The following is a 19,746-nucleotide window of genomic DNA, read 5'->3' as shown; positions in this document are numbered from 1 at the left end:
TTTAATGTCATCTTAAAGGAATGATTTTAAAAATACTATTCAAATAGAACAAGGAACATCTAACTTAAAAATCAATGGAAATATGAGAAGTGTAAATTAGGTATGTCAGCATCAGACTGTAAAGTGTGGCGCACCAGATATGGGTAAGCTACAACATTAGGACTGCAGGTGCCAAGATCAACCAGATAAACACTGATGTTATCTATAATTACCTCATTTTTAGCTTAAATCACAGGTAATGAGGGAACTCAGAGACTCTAAAAGGCAATTAGAAACTGTACTGGCTTTTCTGCTTCCTGTATCAGGAATTTTTAAAAACTTACTTTTATTTAAAGCTTTTTTCCTCCATAACGAAACATCAGGGCACATCACTTATACATATATAAATAAATATAAAAACAGAATGCACAATTACTCACAAGCTTCAAATGGATTTCTCTCTTATGTCTAGGTGAAATGTATTCTCACGTGATGAGGCTCCATTGAAACAAAGGCAACAAATAGTTCACTGTGTGGAGGTTTGTTAAAATTAATTTATGATAATGTTTTGATTTGGGTTTGGATTGAACTCTGAACTGAGAAATTTTGAACTCTCACCTCAATATCCACAAGGACACAAAGAACTGAGTTAGCAACAGTTTTGGACTGTCAGATAATATTTTTTTTAAAAAAATATATCATTCTCTTCAAAATATAATGTTTAAGAGCTTCTAAATTCAAAGGTCATATTAAATAGGTAAAGTCAATAAACATACCCTTAGAAAAGAAATTTTTAAGAGCTGTATCACAAGGTTATAAAAAGTTAAGTATACAATAAAGGTCATTATACTACTAATCAAGGGTTCAGCATTTAGAAACGAAGGGAGAAAAGGATCCTGTACCAAACTGTCTCTATGAAGTCATCTAAAACGAATGTGTTTTATATTCCTTAGTTAACTGATATTTCTTATATAATTAATGCTTTGTAAACCTTCCTGAAGACCTCCCCCACCTTCTTCACATCCCCACTGCACCACATTCACCTTGCTATTTGTGAAACTAGCATGCACTTGATATCTAACTTTCCATGTGATACAGAATTTGCCACCGTCTACAATGTAAACAGTACTATGAAGCAAATGCTTACAGAATTGAGAACAAATTATTCTCCAGTAATCTAGAGACAGACATTTATTTAGCAAACTCTGTTGTCTTCATTAAAAGTCAATCTTATTTCATAAACCATGTTTTTCAAGACTGGGTTGATGGGGGGTCCCTAGGTGGCTCAGCGGCTTGGAGCTTGCCTTGGGCTCAGGGTGTGACCCTGGAGACCCGGGATCGAGTCCTACGTTGGGCTCCCTGCATGGGGCCTGCTTCTCCCTCTGCCTGTCTTTGCCTCTCTCTCTCTCTCTCTCTCTCTCTCTCTGTCTCTCATGAATAAATAAAATCTTTAAAACAAAAAACAACCCCATTAAATATCTTAAAAAAAAAAAAAAAAAGACCGGGTTGACTTATAGGGTATTACACACATGGAAATACATGTATGCTTCAAATAATACTTTCTCTTTAAAAGATCTGAATGGAGTATAACTGAATCCAGCATTTGTTAATTTGTAGATAAGCAATATCCAATAGAACGGAGATAATAGTAATATTCTATATCTGTCCAATATAGCAATCAATCACATGTAGCTACTAAGCTGTTGAAATATGGCTAGTGCAAATAACTACATATTTTAATTAATTTAAATCTAAACTTAAATGGACTCATGCCAACTAAATGTTTCTATATTGAACATCAAAACTCAAAAGTGTTTTAGGATAATAAACTATTCATAGATACATTTGATTTTTAAAGTAACAACTATAAAAAGTTTCAAGAGATATAAATATACACATGATCTGTATCACATATAGTGTTACTGGGGAAAGAAGACAGACACACTTTAAAAGTTAAACAATGTAGCTAGTCAAAAAATCAAGACGGTTCCATAAGAGAGGTAACACAGTAGACAATTCTAAATGAATGGTGCTAATAAGATCAGATATAAATGTGATAGATATTTTTTTCTTTTTGGTCTCTATCTGCTTGTCCTTCCTTGTCTATATGTTTCTCTGTCTCTATCACCACCCTCTGCCCCTTGCTTCCTCTCACCTCCCTTTTCTTATACATACAAATAAAAGTCAGGGAAGTAAATCTTTAGTGATGAAGTGATGGATCTGTAAGTTGCCAAAAATAATCAATGCTGGCAAGAACCAGACCCAAGATTTGAATCATGAGCCTAATATGACCCCAATATTAGACTGGCTCAAAGATCCAGGATATGAAAATGTTAACTGAAAATGAGTCATGTGATAAACCAATTTTAAGTCAATATGGACATTATGTACTTTATAATTTGTTTGGATTAATGTACCTAAGAAAATAATTTCACACAGGCCTCTGAAAAGGTAAGGAAATCTCATCCAAGGGCCACCAGAAAATCTCACTTATATATAATTTAAAAGAAAAAAACTCACTACTATAAAAAATCCCATGCTTGAATACCCCATATATCCAACATAATGAAAGATCAATGTATGCCACATAAGTGATTTTTTTTTTTTTTTGCAACACAAAAATGTTGAGAGTATCATAGTATTTCTAAGCCTGAAAGAAATTTTTGTCCAGATGTGGTATACATTTGGAAAATGTATAGCTTTTGGCCCTGCATTAAATAACTCCATACTTGGGACGCCTGGGTGGCTGAGCGGTTTAGCATCTGCCTTCCACCCAGGGCATGATCCTGGAGACCCGGGATTGAGTCCCACGTCGGGCTCCCTGCATGGAGCCTGCTTCTCCCTCTGCCTGTGTCTCTGCTTCCCTCTCTCTGTGTCTCTCATGAATAAATAAAATCTTTAAAAAAAAATAATAAAATAAAATAAAATAACTCCACACTGCTTTGCTTTTAGAGTTTTCCATTCTGTTTTTAGTGGCATCTTTCTCATGACTATCATTATCCGGCTATCGGCTACCAATTTGTATAATGATTATACATTAGCTTTTCAAAATCCTAAATCTACACCCCTGTCGCTTGCTCAGTGTGTCTTTTTTAAAATAAAGACAACAAACTAGACTTTAAGCTGTCATATATTCTAGCCTATTTCAACATCATAAATTAGCACTATCATTTTTAATTTTTAAAAAATGTGAAGACTGAGAATAAGGACTTGCAGGGCTCTCCCATGCCTAAACATACCTTAATAAACAAACATTCTGCCTGTTCTAATATTTTCCTCCTATTTCTAAGTTTCTGGTTATATTCTAAATGGTTGAAGTTATTAGAAATTTGACCTATAAATAACGGATATGTCACTTTTGTATCCAAAGGTCAGCAGCGAATCCCATTCTCTGGCCTTAGGCCTTGGGGGATCAGCCAAGACAGAATTCAGAGCCAAACTCTTAAGCAAGCATTTACTAGCAGTTAAAGCAAAAGCATCTTCTCAAGGTGGGAGAGGGGGCAGGCCCAGGGGTGGCAAATGTTTCAGGGAGTCAGATCATCTTTTCTCTTTCCTCTTCATGCTTGCATAGGTTATGGGTCACAGCTAGGGTGGTATCTGACTGAGGCTGCTTCCAATCATCTAAGGGATTCCTCCTACCAGTGGAGGGGGTGGGTGGTCCTGGGAGGTGGGGTTTGGCCCCATATGTTGGAATTGTCATGGCAGCCTTCTCCCTACAGGGAGAGGGTCAAAACCACAATGTACATGTATCATAATGAAGCTATATGCTACTGTTGGCAGGTGTCATAGGGGAGAATGCATGTGTATCCTCTTTGGCGTCTTTCCTTAACTATCTATCTTATCTCAAAGAAAAAAAAGGAAAAATCCCTTCTTCTGAATACTGAATATAGTGGGTGGGGGATAAAGGGTTGAGAGAAGACACTAAAGTGAAGAAATCAGGGTATGGACACCTAATTTGAGTCTGTACTGTTTCCTATGTAGGATAGAACACCAGTGGGAATATTTTTATTACTGATTTTTAAAAAATAGTTGTTCTGCATCACAGTGGAAGATGAACTTCCTTGTCCAGATTAAAAATATGTTTCATAAAAGTCCTGTCTTAGGCAGAAGTATTCTCCAATGATGAAATTTTATGTTTTCTGAAAATTCATCTATTTCAAGAGAACCCAAATCTAGTCCTGACTTTATAAAGGGCCTTTTGTTACTTTTTTCTATTGTTAACCATATGCTCAATAATTCAGATATATCCAAACGGATGCCACAAAATCTTTAACTGTATGTCCACAGATATCCTTACATGAACCAAAGAGATGTTTCCATAAAGCTGTCACATGGAACACTACTATTAAATTGAAAATTAGCACAAGAAAAACTCTCATTTTTTCTCCAGAGCTTTTAAAAAATATTATGATTAGGAATGGTACCTAGACATAGCAGGAAAGGTAGGAAAATGGGCTGCCCTTCCCTAGGGCCCATCAACAGTCCAGGTGATAGTGAGAAAAACAGGGATGGGAACAGTTAAAAAAAAAAAAAAAAGCCAATAAAACCATGGCTTTATTTATTCCACTTCCTCAACCTTCTACTTGATCTCTCAAGTAGGAAAAAAATACTCATGTTCAACCTACACATAATCAGAATATTAAAAGAGAGAAGGAGGCTCTGGGTTTGGCCACATGGTCAGGTGGGGAAGGGGCAAGCAAACAAATGTAATTACAAACTCTTACTGTACACTGAACAAAATCTACATAACAAGAAGTCTGTGCCTGGTTCAATGACAGTAGAGCTCTGTTGCTCAAGATAACTTTAAGATCTAGAAGCACATTAAAAAACTGGAATGAGAGTTAAGAATGTTCAACTATCCTGTTTTTGCTTCAAATGGGTTCAGAGACTTGGGCTTGTCATCTGAATTACTTTTCTAATCTGAACAAATAGCTTGAAATTCAATTTTTGAAAATCCTTGAAATATGTCAACCAGCTAAACTACTATATCTATCTCAGAACATTGCATCTATAATCATGAAATGAAAACTATGTCCATATGTTCAGATGATACTAGGACTTCTTTTAAATTTCAAATATTCTCTCATTAGCAGGCTATTTTTTATTCCATAGCTGCTTTATTGATTTTTTCCCTATTTCTAAGCACATAATATTCATTCTCAATTGTATCATTATCAACTATTTCATATAATTTTGTGATTTAAAGATTCTCATTTTCAACTCCACGCTAAATTTTTTGCTCATGTATTTAAATATATCAAACACCTATGATATACTAAAACCTAAATCTGTAAATACTACCAAAATACTAGTTCAATGTAATAGCAATGTCAACACATATATGTATAATACTCAACAACAGATATATGTAAATACTCCTATTGTAAGGTCCACTTTAGTTGTCTTTTATAATTAGGGGCATAATTTTGTCACTAACAAACATAAGGTCAATTGAATCTAACCATTCTAACAGTGTTCCGCCCCCGCCCCCTGCCCCAAAAGAACTCATTGTTAACAGAAAATTAAGACTACCTTTATTCATGTTGTTTACCTCATAGAAAAGTCCTATCCCCTCTACGGTGTCCAGTAGATATATCTTCCCTGTAACCAACACTTCTCTCATCCCTCAATTTTAATTACCCCATCTGGTACTCCTCTAGTTCTTAGTAAAATGTCCCCATTATAACATTGGTCATCATCCACATTAGTTGCTTCCATGTCTGTCCCTCCTCCTAGTTGATAAGTGAGGTGTGTTTTATTCCTCTTTGGATCTTGGAGGTTTAGCGTACTGGCTTGCCTATAGTGTACAATAAAGATTTGCAGAATGACTGAAGATTTGTTAGCTTTCTTGAACCAAATATATATAAACAAATATGAGAAAAACACTAATGGAAGCTCTAGAAAAAAATGAAAAATAGGGTTACTAACCACTGCCAGCTTTCCCTCAGAATGCAAGGTAATTTTGATAGAGAAAATAGACAAATACTGAGTATCAATCTCTATTAAAATATTCTGTGAAAATTCCAGCTTCAAAGTGTACCTTTGAGGCTTATAAATTGTTCGTCAAATCAAAAATCAATAATTAAGTCTTATGTAGAGCTAACTATATAACGACAAAGTAAATAAATAAGAGATCTGTAAAATGTTTAAGAAGATTTATAATTTTCCACTTTTAAACTATACTTCTTATATTATTTTCTCAAATTACAGATCCAGTAATACTCTTCAACATTATTGACCAAATAGTTAATTGACTTTGTCTGTTTCACTATCATACTTAAAAAGTCCAGCATGCTAATGTATACTACAAATAGTGACTCATGGGGCTGACAGGGGTACATTTCAACTGGGAGCACCAGGGGAAAACAGAAGTATGTCCAGGGGAAGGGACTCTCAGTGATGACTGACTCAGAGCAGCTTATTCTCATATTTCAAATGTATGCCTGTCTTTTCAAAGATAAATATTTACACAGCCTTGGATGACTGGAGCTTGCAGCTGACTATGTAAATAAACAAATACGAAAAAAATTTTTCCCCTAGAGCTTGGCTACAGATAATAAAAAGGGCTTGAAGGGGCTTCTGAAGCAAAGGAATTCAAACTAACATGTATACTCAAGTCAGTTTAGGTTATGTTAATGTAAGGCTGTAAATGCAAACAAGCCAGTTAATTAGTTAAATGGAAGGTAACATTTTCGGAGGCTTAAATGATCAATAATTAGTTCAGACAGTTGTATATTACAGAAAAACATAACCTACTGACCAGTTCTACTATCATAAAAAAATAATAAAGTTACTTCAAGAAGATACATTCAAGTGTGGTTTTTGTCTCCTTCTCTCAAATATAGCTTCATTATGGAGATATGAATAAAAGGTATTATTTTGGTTTTGGTTTCTGGAAAATGCAAAGGTTACATATTTTGTGCTCTCTGAAATTATCATTTAACTATAAAGGTTGTGGTGCTATTTCAACAAATATGAAAATGAGAAGAAAGTTTGATAATAAGACTGTCAGGTTAAATAAGCATGGATTTTATAAATATTCTTCCTATACAATCTATAGATAACTGTAGATATTTATAGATTTGATCTTTTAAAAATAACTGTAGATCCAATCCTTAAATACTCATTTACTGCCACTTTAGAACTGCACAGAATTTTAAAAATACTTTTCTGAGACAAAGGACAATTCTAATTGATGAAAAAGTTGGTTAAAACTTAAAGGAAATCTCAGAAAAGAGAGAAGAGAAAGGTGTAGAAACTAGTATTTGTTATTTAATATGTGTTAGATGACTAGGCCAAGTGTTCTATACATTTGTAGGTATGCTCCCTACAACTCTACAATATAGGAGCTGTTAATATTCCTTTAAAAATTTTATTTATTTAGTCATGAGAAATACAGAGAAAGAGAGAAAGAGAGAGAGAGAGGGGCGCAGAGACACAGGCAGAGGGAGAAGCAGGCTCCATGCAGGGAGCCCCACGTGGGACTCCATCCAGGGTCTCCAGGATCAGGCCCTGGGCTGAAGGCAGCACTAAACCGCTGAGCCACCCGGGCTGCCCGAGCTGTTAACATTCCAATTTTACAAATAAGGTAATTAGGAATCAGAGAGGTTAATTATCTTGCCTAAGGTCACAAAGTCAGTAAGTGGTAGGGCTAAGATATAATCTTTAGTCATCCTTTTTTCTCTGTTTTTTCCAAATTGTTTCCCTGAATCATGTATTTATTCTTAAAAACTTATAGAGTTTATATGATATAGTTACATATAGTCTCAACAAAACACAGGCAACAAAAAGTGAGAAAAGCAATGCTTTAGGAATCCCAAAAAGCTTTTCTCATCTACTAATAAGCTATGCTACCCTGGGAGAATAAAATGGCAAGGGCTCAGGACCTTCAAAGGACTGGGTGGTGGAAGAGCAGGATGGAAATTTAGGTTAGTCTCTATTATCTTTAGTATATGCTATGTAGTATATGCTATGTAGTATATCTTTAGTATATGCTATGAAATGAATGTCCTCCTAACTCCCTCAATTCAATTCGTATGTTAAACCCCAACACCCAGATGTGATGAGTATTTGGGGGTGGGCAATGCAACTAGTGCCTCAGAGAGCTCTCTGGCTCCCCTGCTATGTGATAATACTGAGAAAAGATAGAGAACCGGGAATGGGCTCTTAGTGGACCACATATCTTGGACTTCTTAGTCTCCTTAATCTTGAATTTCCTAGTCTCCAGAACTGTGAGATATAAATATCTGTTGTTTATAAACCATCTAATCTGTGATAGGTTATAGCAGCCTGAACAGATTAATAGTACAACATTCAGCAATTAAATTGATTCTATGACTATATCCTTTTTTTTTTTTTTAAGATTTTATTTATTTATTCATGAGAGACACACAGAGAAAGAGAGAGAGAGGCAGAGACACAGGCAGAGGGAGGAACAGGCTCCACGCAGGGAGCCCAATGTGGGACTCGATCCCAGGTCTCCAGGATCAGGCCCTGGGCTGAAGGCGGCGCTAAACCGCTGAGCCACCAGGGCTGCCCCTATATTCTTAAATATAACAGAGTAACAAACTTCTATCACTCTTAGAACCGGAACCCAGATTTCTAAATTTTAAATCCAAAGTATGCTTTTGCTCTATGATCTCTACTAATATTTTGAATTACTACTTCATGGTTGTTTCAAGACACATAAGACCCACTTGCATACAAACGGGGAAAAAAAGGCATTATACTAGAAATAAATGTAAATGATAGAAAGATATTTTCCAAATTCTCTCAAATTACTGATTACATGTGAATCGGATACATAAAAGCTGTGAGCCTAATTTTTAAAGTTTACTCAATGACTAAACAATATTCAAATTAATGTATTTTTATTATTCAAGAAAAGAATTAACTTTAGATTCAAAAAGCCAAACCAAATATATAATTTCCTTGAAAACTTTTTATCAATTTCAAAACAGCCTTTAACCCTGTGGGCTATAGGGAATCCCTGGGTGGCTCAGCAGTTTGGCGCTTGCCTTCGGCCTAGGGCATGATCCTGGAGTCCCAGGATTGAGTCTCACACAGGGCTCCCTGCATGGAGCTTGCTTCCCCCTCTGCCTGTGTCTCTGCCTCTCTCTCTCTCTCTCTCTCTCTGTGTCTGTCATGAATAAATAAATAAAATCTTAAAACAAAACAAAACAAAACTGTGGGCTATAGAACACACCATATTGAAAAAGGGAGGCAATTTCAGAAGCTCAGGTTAGTATTAAGAAACTAATAAACAGCACCCAATTTAGAGCTAATAAGATTCCCTTTATTTCTGCAACAAAAGTTCTTTTAAAATATGAAATATATTATTTCTTAAAAGGAAAAAAATAGGGGGAACCCTGGGTGGCGCAGCGGTTTGGCGCCTGCCTTTGGCCCAGGGCGCAATCCTGGAGACCCGGGATCGAATCCCACATCGGGCTCCCGGTGCATGGAGCCTGCTTCTCCCTCTGCCTATGTCTCTGCCTCTCTTTCTCTCTCTGTGTGACTATCATAAATAAAAATTAAAAAAAAAATTAAAAAAGGAAAAAAATAGGAAGCCAAAAAATGGCTATTACTTAATTTAAAAAATATAAACAATGTATACTTTACATATATTTAAGGTCTTTATAAATTTTTCAAGTCTCAAGCCCCCTACTATCCCAGTTGTAGGATTTACTAATTCAAAAGACATGCATTAGTACTTTGCAATCCCTTCTGCGTCCAACTACCTTTGTTTTTTTAATTCAACAGTAGTGTTTCTAACTATTATAATCTTTGTTTATTGGTGATAAGTTATAACAGAACCACCATTCGTTGTTACTATTTTGAACTGTCTCTCCTGGAGTCAACCCTTCATTTACGAAGTATTATTTGTAAATTATCCAATTGTTAAAATTCACAGGATAATACATTTTTCCTAGTGGCACAGCTTGGGAAAATATACCCAGAAATGGTACCATGTGAAATTAAATTTAAAAGTGATTAGGGTAGACTACATTATTTACTACTGTGTACTAGAATCTAGAAAATCACAGTTAAATATACAAATTTATTTAAAAATAATCTACAATGACTTATTTTCTATCCTATGACATTTTTACAACGCCAAGATGATGTCTGAAAATTAAGCAATATTCTGAGTTTCCCAGAGAATGCCAATAACTGGTCTGAGTTTTCTCTAAATTGACTATTTAACCAGTGTATTTTAACATGGATTTGTTGCTACATAACCTAAGTCTTAAATGAGGTAATCCTAAATCTTTAATATCCTAAATCAAAGTGAGACAAAAATGAAGCTATTTTCCATTTTGGGAATCCAGTATTATATGTGAAAAAAGCATTACACAGATTCAAAAGCCATATAGACTTCTATGAACTTTTGTGAAAAGTTATGATTTGATCAATAAAGATATTTAGAAACACAGGATAAAAAAGGAAAGTTTAAAAATGTTCACCTTCAATTTATTTCATAGGTCACTGTTATGCCATCTAATAAGATAATTAAAAACATGCAAGCAGCTGGTACTACAGCTAAACAGATTAATGTAATAGTCTGTAGTCATATGTGCTGGCAAGGGGCTCGCCTCTTTGGAGAGGAGAAGGTCAGCTGCCCTTGGGAAGAGAAGGAGGGTGGTGGGGAGAGACTATTCTTTCTACCATGTGGCCCTGTGCTACAGTCCCTAAGTTAATCATCTACTGCAAACTGCTAATCAGCAGACTACTACTCCTCTTTCATACCCAGCAAGGGTCTCTCAGTTTTAATGGTTAAATAAGAAATGCAGAAAGCTCATATAATCTGACAGAAAACACTGGTCTTTAAAAAGCATAAGGTCTGTTGCATAAACCAGTATCTTTTCAATTCTTACAAATTTTCCGTTTTAACACATCATCTGCAAATTAGTTGGGAGACATATAATTGCATTTTAATCAAAAGTTCTAAAACACCATCTATTACCTAGGCACCATATAATATTCATACCAGTGCCTTAGGAGTTAAATTCAACTACACTCCATTTGAATCAATGAAGCAAAACCACAAAAGACACAAATCCAAGTAAAACCTCCTGGCCTACAAAAAACAAATCTATGAACATTAGGTACATAACACTATCGTGTTGGGATCTGTTCAGTTCTAAATTTCTAAATTTGTCAAAATTCCAAAAATCCACCTCTCAACTTATACAAAGAGTAAAACATCTTCCTTTTATTACTGCTATGTGTACAAATTTGGCATACAAAGGCAACTGAGAATATTGTATCAGAGATGGAGCATTTCAAACCTCAGGTTAACCTTGTTCTTAGCTCCTTTTCTGCTAACAGACAAAACTTATTTTCCTGTGAGTCACATCCTTTGTTACCTTCCTTTTAGTGTCTCTATATCAGGGTGCTGTAAAAAATTCTAAATACCAGAAGATTACCAATGATGACAATGATGACAGTGCCACAGACTAGAAGATAAAAGCAGCTATCATTTACTGAGCATTTACCACATGACACTATCCCATTAACTCCTCCTAACAATTGTGTTTTCTTACCCCCACTTTAATGGTGAGGAAACTGAGGCTAAGACATGTCCAAAGTTTCCCAACTATTTGGAGTCAGGATCTGAACCACCTCACCATATACTTAGATATTATTAACAAATGAGGGATGCATGGGTGGCTCAGGGGTTGAACTTCTCTGCCTTTGGCTCAGGGTGTGATGCTGGGGTTCTGGGATAGCATCCCACATCAAGCTCCCCAAGGGGAGCCTGCTTCTCCCTCTGCCTATGTCTCTGCCTCTCTCTCTCATGAATAGTAAGATCTTAAAAAAAAAAAAAAAAGAAAAACAATCAGTGACTATGCCCTCTTGAAAGTGACAGTCTAAGACCACAATAAGACAAAGAAACAAAGGGAAGAGTACCGACTTAAGGTGACCAATTCAAGACCGAATTCAAAAGTTAATAAAACCTCCGCAAACACTATAAAAGAGTACATTGGTTGAAAGGTGAAGATTGAGGCAACAAAGTTGCCAATTTATATGAAAGAATTGATAATACTCAAAGAACTAATAATGCCATGGCTTTGTATTTGTATTTTCAAAAGGCTTTATCTTCTACATTTTATCTCAGTCTTTATGAGAGTTGTGAGGAGGAAGCAGGTTAGACATTATGATGTCTGTCTTAAAAGATGACAAACTAAAGCTAATTATTACCCTGGACACAAGTACATATAACTAGAGTATGATGGTACTAGGCTGGCTGCCAGAACTGTCTAACTGTAAGAAAGGTCAGGATTTCTGAGATAGTTTAAACAAGACAAAATTGGAATTGTTAGGCTAAAGGATCTTTGAGGGTTAATATTCACATTTTTCTAGTAACTTATTTAAGTTTAAAACAGCAACGATAGCAACAGAAAAATAATTTTCATTTTCAAAAGGGAATTTTACTGACAATTCTGTTGCCATTTTAGTATGATCGTGCAACAATTCCTAGGTTTTATCAGTTAACCTTAATATGAAAATATACCCCAGAGCTGTGCTTCTATGAATTCTGCATTTAACCCAAGTGTCAAATTCACAAGTAAGCTCATTATATTGTAAGAGCTATTGCCTGCTGAGTAGAAAACTATTCATTTCACACCTTAAATACTATAATACTATTTAATAACAGCACTGGCCTGCCAACTATTAAAAGCTCGTTTTTATATATTGTACTACCTGAGCTTTTTATCTTGCCTTTTTAATTACAACAATAAATTAATATCCTAACATTACAACACTGACAGGCATTGATTAAAATTATATTAGTTAACAACATTAGTATTTATTGTGCAAAGTTGCATTAGGAGTTCATTTTCAAAGTACAATTACCATTCAATAATACTAAAATACTTTAATCTTCAAACTATTCAAGGATAAAATAAACTACAAGATAATACTATGCCTTCACATTAACACATTTCTCTTAACTTTATATTATGTCCATTATTTACTATAATTAGCTAAACTACAAATGTAATTGTAAAATTAACTCACCCACAAAATTTACACTTATATAGATTTTCCTTCCTTTGAAATACATCTCTATTTTCCTTTGGTCTTAGCTTTGGTACTTGTATCTACTAATAATATTAACAACACAGATTTCACATATATTATCATATTAACATTCCTCACTTACATGCCAAATCATGAATGTTCAACTATCTTTTATATTCACTTCAGTACTAAAATAAGGATTTGAAGAATCCCAGCATTTATAAGGTAGGATGAGTACAGTGAAAATATAATGACAACATATGAGCTTTACTGCTGTGATAATACCCTTCTAGAACACCATGGGAACATAAGCCTTTTTTGTAGTATCTGTGACACTTGAACGACTGATTATTTATACAGACCCCAACTGATATAAAATAAAGATGTCAAGTGTTTCAATTACCATCTCATTTGTGGAATTCATAAACAATTGTACAAAAACTTTCCCATTTACCATATTCTTATTGTTTCCTGCATATATGGCCCTATCCTAGATATTAAAAGCTTACCTGGAATCAGAAAAAACAAATGACACAGTTCCAATTAGAGATATACACAATATATTTTCAAATAAAATATAAAGATTCCAATCATAAACTCCGTATTTACTACATAAGAGAAGGAGTTACAGCTTAACATTCACCTGAGTTTCCAAGTCTATAGTGGTTCTTGTATTTTATAGTGTCACTGCAAATGTGTCAGAACTAATTAACCATCAGGACAATATACTCAAAGTATTTCTTCAAGAATCTGCTTTGCTATCCACAATGCCAAAATGTATTATTATTGAATCTGCACCTTTTTTCCTTGAGAGAAAACAACTTAGTTCTTATATCACATTGGTTAAGTATATGAATTTTCTAATATTACTGGAAATAATATAATCTTTTTTCTTCCTAGGTTCCCCTGTTACAAAGGTACAAAATCCATAAACATGTACTCAAGCAAATATAAGGAGAATATTACCAAAATATTAGAGAAGATACCTGTTTCCTTAACTAGTGTATCCTTTTAAAAAAAATCACTAATTGAGATATAACTGCCCTGTTTGCTGAAGAACCATATGAAATATAAATAAACAGCACTTGATGTCACCTAAGATTACATTTCATATTCTCTTAGATACTCATAAGGAATATATTGTTTTAACAGGAAAACTTAAATGGAAGCCTTTAGTACTATAACAGATATACTGGAAAAATAAAAACAAAAATGGATTATAATGGAGTTTAATACTACATGTGCATTCATACCAATTATCCTGCTATATATTAACAAGTGATAACTACAGTTAGGCCATTTACTCAAGAACTTAAAAGGTTACATTGTTCATTACTCAGTAAGTCTGCAAAACAATAGCATATCACAATAGTCTTTCTATTTGACTTATGTTTAAAGCACAGGTAACATTTTCTTACTACTATAAGATTAGAATCCTGTAACATCAGGTATCTTGTGTATTATCTTGTAATAATATGTATCTATGTATTCATCACCTACCTATAGGAATTAAAAGTCCCATCAGAATCTAAAGTAGAACTTCTTCTTCCATTTTTATTTGAATCTCCTGGAAAAAAAAATTAAAAAATGCTGAAATAAGGAAGATTATGAAATTGAATGTTTTAGTTGAAAAGCTTCTGTGTGACAGCTCTATGAAGTATACTGAGTCCAAAAGCACTATCCCTAACCCCCAAATATGTCTTGTAATCAGAGTACAGACCTCTTTTTTAGGCAAAAAACTCATTTTAATGCTAAAATATAAACCAATATCACCACTCCTAGCTTGTATAGAAATATTATCAAAGTAACTGTTAACAGAACAAATGAAACATTACAGACATTTTATTATGAATCACAAACAAAATCAAAATTTATAAACCATTTAATCATACACCATTTTTATAAGCAAAGGACAACTCTTTGTTAGTGACCAAGTCATCTGCCATACCACTGGTACAGTAAAAAGAAAACAACAGAAAGGGGACCTGGAATGATCTCCAGTCCCCAGCTCTCTATGGTCTAGGAATATAGTAAGCAGAGAGGTAAAAGGGAAAGCAGGCTTGGGAGGTGGTGAATGCATCCTAACAAATCTTTAATACACCTTAATACCCTTCTTAAAACTTTATGTTTTAACTGTGGGCAAAAGTTCAGCAGTTTGAAAATGAAAAGAACAACATGAAAGATATTTCTGTATTGTATGGTAATACTAAACATTTGGGGGGGGGAATCAATTTAAGAAACTGTTATATTCATAGTATCAGACTTAGAACAAATTAATACCTATCTGTTTAAAAATCATGGAATAAAAATAAATGTGCTAAAGAAGTTTAAAAAATGCTTACCAATGCCACAATATAAAATATTCATGCTTATTGATAGAAATTTAATTTTAGTAGTTAAGTTTTAAAATATATTCTTCAAAATATAGTTTTTATGAAACCACTGTATACTACTATTAAATAGACCATTTATTCTTAGAACAAGTTAAAAAGACTAGATTCTGATTACACTTTATATTCCAAATTCTTGTAATATAACTTTCAAACATCAGGTTATATTCATTTTTATGATATTTAAAGCTTAATAATTTAATGATTTATCCATTTATACTTTTCATCCACTTTGAACAATCTTAGGTGCCACTGGAGATCATCACAGTGGTCCTGGTTAAGTCAAATAGTAATTACAGAGCTTTCACTTTAAAGATGAGATTATTTTTAATTATTGAGTATGGTACTTAAGGTACCATACTTATATAATTATGCTACTCATTAAATGGTTATTGAAAGCTGAAATGTAATTTTAATGACAGCTACCTATTTTTCTTTGCACATTTTATAGTTGACAGATTAGTCAAGAATGTTGGTTCTTTTCAACATCTTTACAGCTGTGCTGAAGTGTTTAGGAGGACAAGAACTGGGCTGAGTCCACTTACTTTTAACTCTATTTTTCCGCTTTCAGGTTTTTTTTTTTTTTTCATTAAACGTGCTTTCAGGTTTTTTTTTCCATTAAACAAAAATCCTAAAATGGATTACAGCATTCAAAACTATTGCCAAATTTTATAGAAGAAAATTATTCAAAAACATTTAAATGTTTAAGATCAATTTAGCTGGGTATATTTTGTTAATTCTTTGAAAACACAGATACTATAAGATTACTCATGCAACATATATTTTCTTTAAAAAATTAATGGTATTGTAATAAATAAACTAAAAGGATTTAAAGAAAATTATTCGGTTTCTTGCTAAATGAAAATTTCCTACAACACATGTTATTTAACAGCTTGCAGACATTTCCTGTGAAACATTCTATAATCAGCATAAAATAAGTACTATATCATACATTAAAATACGAGCCTTCTTTCTCTAAAACTGAAGATTACAATTACTTAACCACATAAGATCTCACCAACAGAATATTTCTTTTCTTCTGATATTTACCAGATCAAATATAAAATCCTTCAAATAATTAAGAGACTTTCCATTTTTTAAACTAGGTTTTGCTATCATAACATAAAGGCGTTCTTCATCTTATATCTGTTTAAAAATGAGCATACCACAATAAATGTAACCTTCAAAGGATGGGAATAAGGGGGAAAAAAAGCAGTTTTTCTTTCTTGAAAACATACCAAATAAGGAGTACAATTGTTTTCCTAAAAAGTATTAAAGATTTCAGAGTTTGCTATATGGGGAAAAGGCAATAAAGTTTTGAAGCGGGAAAAACTGCTTTGTTCCTTCAATCCTCTAGTTGAAATTAATTATAGCAAATGTTTATGAAAACATCTGTTCCTTACAGTTATAAATTCTTAATTTTAGTATGGACGATTCCAGATTCTTATTTTGAGAGGAAATTGCTGAAAATTGAAAGATTTATAAAAGAACAGGCAGAATTTGTAATTCTGGAAAACTGTACATATAGTGTGTATATCCTGCAGAGATCTTCATTTGTGTGAGACATTTGGAGGGGCTTGAAACTAGTAACCAGGAGAAATGAAAGAGAGGCTGCTCTTTGATTTAATAAAGTGTTTACAATAAAAACGTTATTTATAATAAAAGGAAACATCAACTAAGAATTATAAATAAATGCTACTTTACTATTAATCTAATTTGGAATTAAGTATAATAAACTAAGTATTAATTTTATCAGAGATTTTAATAAGTCTAATGCCAATACAATCATAGGAAGATAATGTGTGGTGTTCCCCAAAAATAACAACAGAGGGTGCAAGAGAGTTTAACATGATGTCTTTAGTTGCTGTTCTGATTCTGGAACTAAGTTGTCAGGTAGCCATGACTGTAACAAGGTCGTTTTCAGATCTCTCCCTCCTTCTTCACTTTCCTCTATCAATCTCTCTCTTTCTCTCCGTCTCTCTCTCTCTCTCTCTCTCTCTCACACACACACACACACACAAACATAAGTACATTATTAATCTTGCACAAAGACCTTTAAATAATCACGTGTTTTAAGATAACATTACCTTTCACTTGACTGAAAAGTAACTTCATAAATTTTTAAAATATAATTGTAAAAGTATTTCAATACTTAATGTAAATTAATCAATAAAATAATCTAGATATTTACAGAGGAAATTTTAATAAATGCATATAGTATATACAATATGTAACATACATATTATATGTCATTATGTATATGTATATTGAACAACATACAATTACAGGAATATTTCATCAACTTTTGTTGATGAAAAGTACAATGTGAAATTTACATAACAGATTTCTCATTGGTATATAACTTTGTAAAAAGAATTCCTAGCACTGAAAATTAAAATACGTTGGCTGATTTGAAAAATATACACTTGTAGTTACATTATTTTAAATGAGGATAGAAAAAGCATTTATTTTCCATTAGTAATTTCTAACATATATGTATCTAACTTATTAAGCAAATAATATGTGTAATGGTTGCTTAAATCTCAAAACAAGATAAATTAAATTCCAGATTATTTAACTTACTGCAGTCATATTTAGCTGAGGGCATTTATAGTATCTATCTGTGTACTGCTGAAATCATGCTAAATGAAGGTTTATAATAGATTTCTATAGTGCTTTTCATGCACAAACATCTTCTTGAAAGTAGAACTAGAGATTTTAAACTAGGTTAGGTTAAAAACAACCAAAATAATGCTATAAATAAACACATCTACTCAATTGAGCCCTCAGTTTATATCTAAACAATGTCACAAGTTTTAGAAGATCACGTCATACAAGGTATGAATTCTAAAAAGTATTACATAATTAAAAAAAATAAGATTTATCTCTAATTTGTTAGAGAAATGTCATCAAGTATGTGCAACGAATATTTAATAGTAAGAGGGTTAAAAAAGATTTGCTTTAAACTAAGTTGAAAACAAAGCTATGAGTTTCCACATTTAGTTATGATAGGATAATATGCCATAAATAGTATAGAGACCTAAAATCTTTTCTTTTTAAATGAACATTATGACTGAAATGTTTTTTATTAAATTTAAAATCCCATTCAAAGAAAATGATTCAAAAAAATCAATGAATTAAGTATATTCATGTGTTGACATATGGCAAGGTAAAGTATAATGATTCATCATTGTCTATAAAGTCAGTAACCACTAAGGACATTATCTCAACAGAGAGACAATAGTCTCTCTAAGCTAATTTATGTTAAAAATCTAAGACCACCCATTGGGTCTAAGATCCAGTGCTCAAGTAAATACAAAAAAATTATTTATTCAATAATATTCCATTTTCTCTATTATTATTATCTACATTCTAATGATTTAATGGCCATATTTAATTCTCTATGTATTTAAAATTATTTTTCATTTCCAAATTTTTTTTTTTTTTTTTTTTTTTATGATAGTCACACAGAGAGAGAGAAAGAGGCAGAGACACAGGCAGAGAGAGAAGCAGGCTCCATGCACCGGGAGCCCGACGTGGGATTCGATCCCGGGTCTGCAGGATCGCGCCCTGGGCCAAAGGCAGGTGCCAAACTGCTGCGCCACCCAGGGATCCCCAAAATTTTTTTTAATTTTTTTTTTTTAAGATTTCATTTATTTATTCAAGAGAGGCACAGAGAGAGAGAGGCAGAGAGATAGGGAGAGGGAGAAGCAGGATCCATGTAGGGAGCCTGATGTGGCACTGGATCTCCAGACTCCAGGATCACACCCCAGGCCAAAGGCAGATGCTCAACCACTGAGCCACCCAGGCATCCCATCCAAAAATGATTAAAAACATTTTTTTTAATATTAAGGATTTTATTTATTTATTCATGAGAAATAGAGAGAGGCAGAGACATAGGCAGAGGGGGAAGCAGGCTCCATGTAGGAAGCCGCATGTGGGACTCGATCCCAGGACTCCGGGATCACGCCCTGAGCCGAAGGCAGACACTCAACCACTAAGCCACTTAGGCGTCCCTAAAAACATTTTTTGAATAATGGCAAAAAGAATTTCTATAAGTAAGAGTGTCAGTGGTTTTACCTTATAACCAAATGTTTGCAAGTGAATGGACAGCTTTATTGCCAGTCTTCCTTTTATTAAAAACAATGCAGGGACATCTGGGTTGCTCAGCAGTTTAGCACCTGCCTTCAGCCCAGGGCATGATCCAGGAGTCCCCGGATTGAGTCCCGCATCAGTCCTGCATGGACCTCTGTGCACGGAGCCTGCTTCTCCCTCTGCCTGTGCCTCTGCCTCTTTCTCTCTCTGTTCTCACATGAATAAAATAAAATAAAATAAAATAAAATAAAATAAA

The 19,746-nt window shown here is 33.7% G+C and overlaps 1 protein-coding gene and 1 long non-coding RNA gene across 10 annotated transcripts in view; one reads left to right on the top strand and one right to left on the bottom strand.

The window, feature by feature from the left end:
• Window positions 1-14,107, top strand: part of LOC102152924 — a 123,420-nt gene extending 109,313 nt beyond the window's left edge. For both annotated transcript variants that reach the window (XR_005376986.1, XR_005376987.1), the window contains 2 exons: window positions 452-518; window positions 13,906-14,107. This is a non-coding gene — a long non-coding RNA (uncharacterized LOC102152924). The remainder of the gene's footprint in view (window positions 1-451; window positions 519-13,905) is intronic.
• The window catches only part of TBC1D5 (TBC1 domain family member 5), a 542,853-nt gene that overhangs the window by 251,694 nt on the left and 271,413 nt on the right, over window positions 1-19,746 (bottom strand). For all 8 annotated transcript variants that reach the window (XM_038570747.1, XM_038570749.1, XM_038570748.1 and 5 more), the window contains one exon: window positions 14,506-14,572. In XM_038570747.1, the coding sequence (XP_038426675.1) occupies window positions 14,506-14,572 (67 nt within the window). The remainder of the gene's footprint in view (window positions 1-14,505; window positions 14,573-19,746) is intronic.

This window comes from Canis lupus, chromosome 23 (assembly GCF_011100685.1).
Source record: "Canis lupus familiaris isolate Mischka breed German Shepherd chromosome 23, alternate assembly UU_Cfam_GSD_1.0, whole genome shotgun sequence".
NCBI classification, from domain to species: domain Eukaryota; kingdom Metazoa; phylum Chordata; class Mammalia; order Carnivora; family Canidae; genus Canis; species Canis lupus.
The sequence above is the reverse complement of the archived record's forward strand: the minus strand, read 5'-3'. Positions and strand labels throughout refer to the sequence as shown.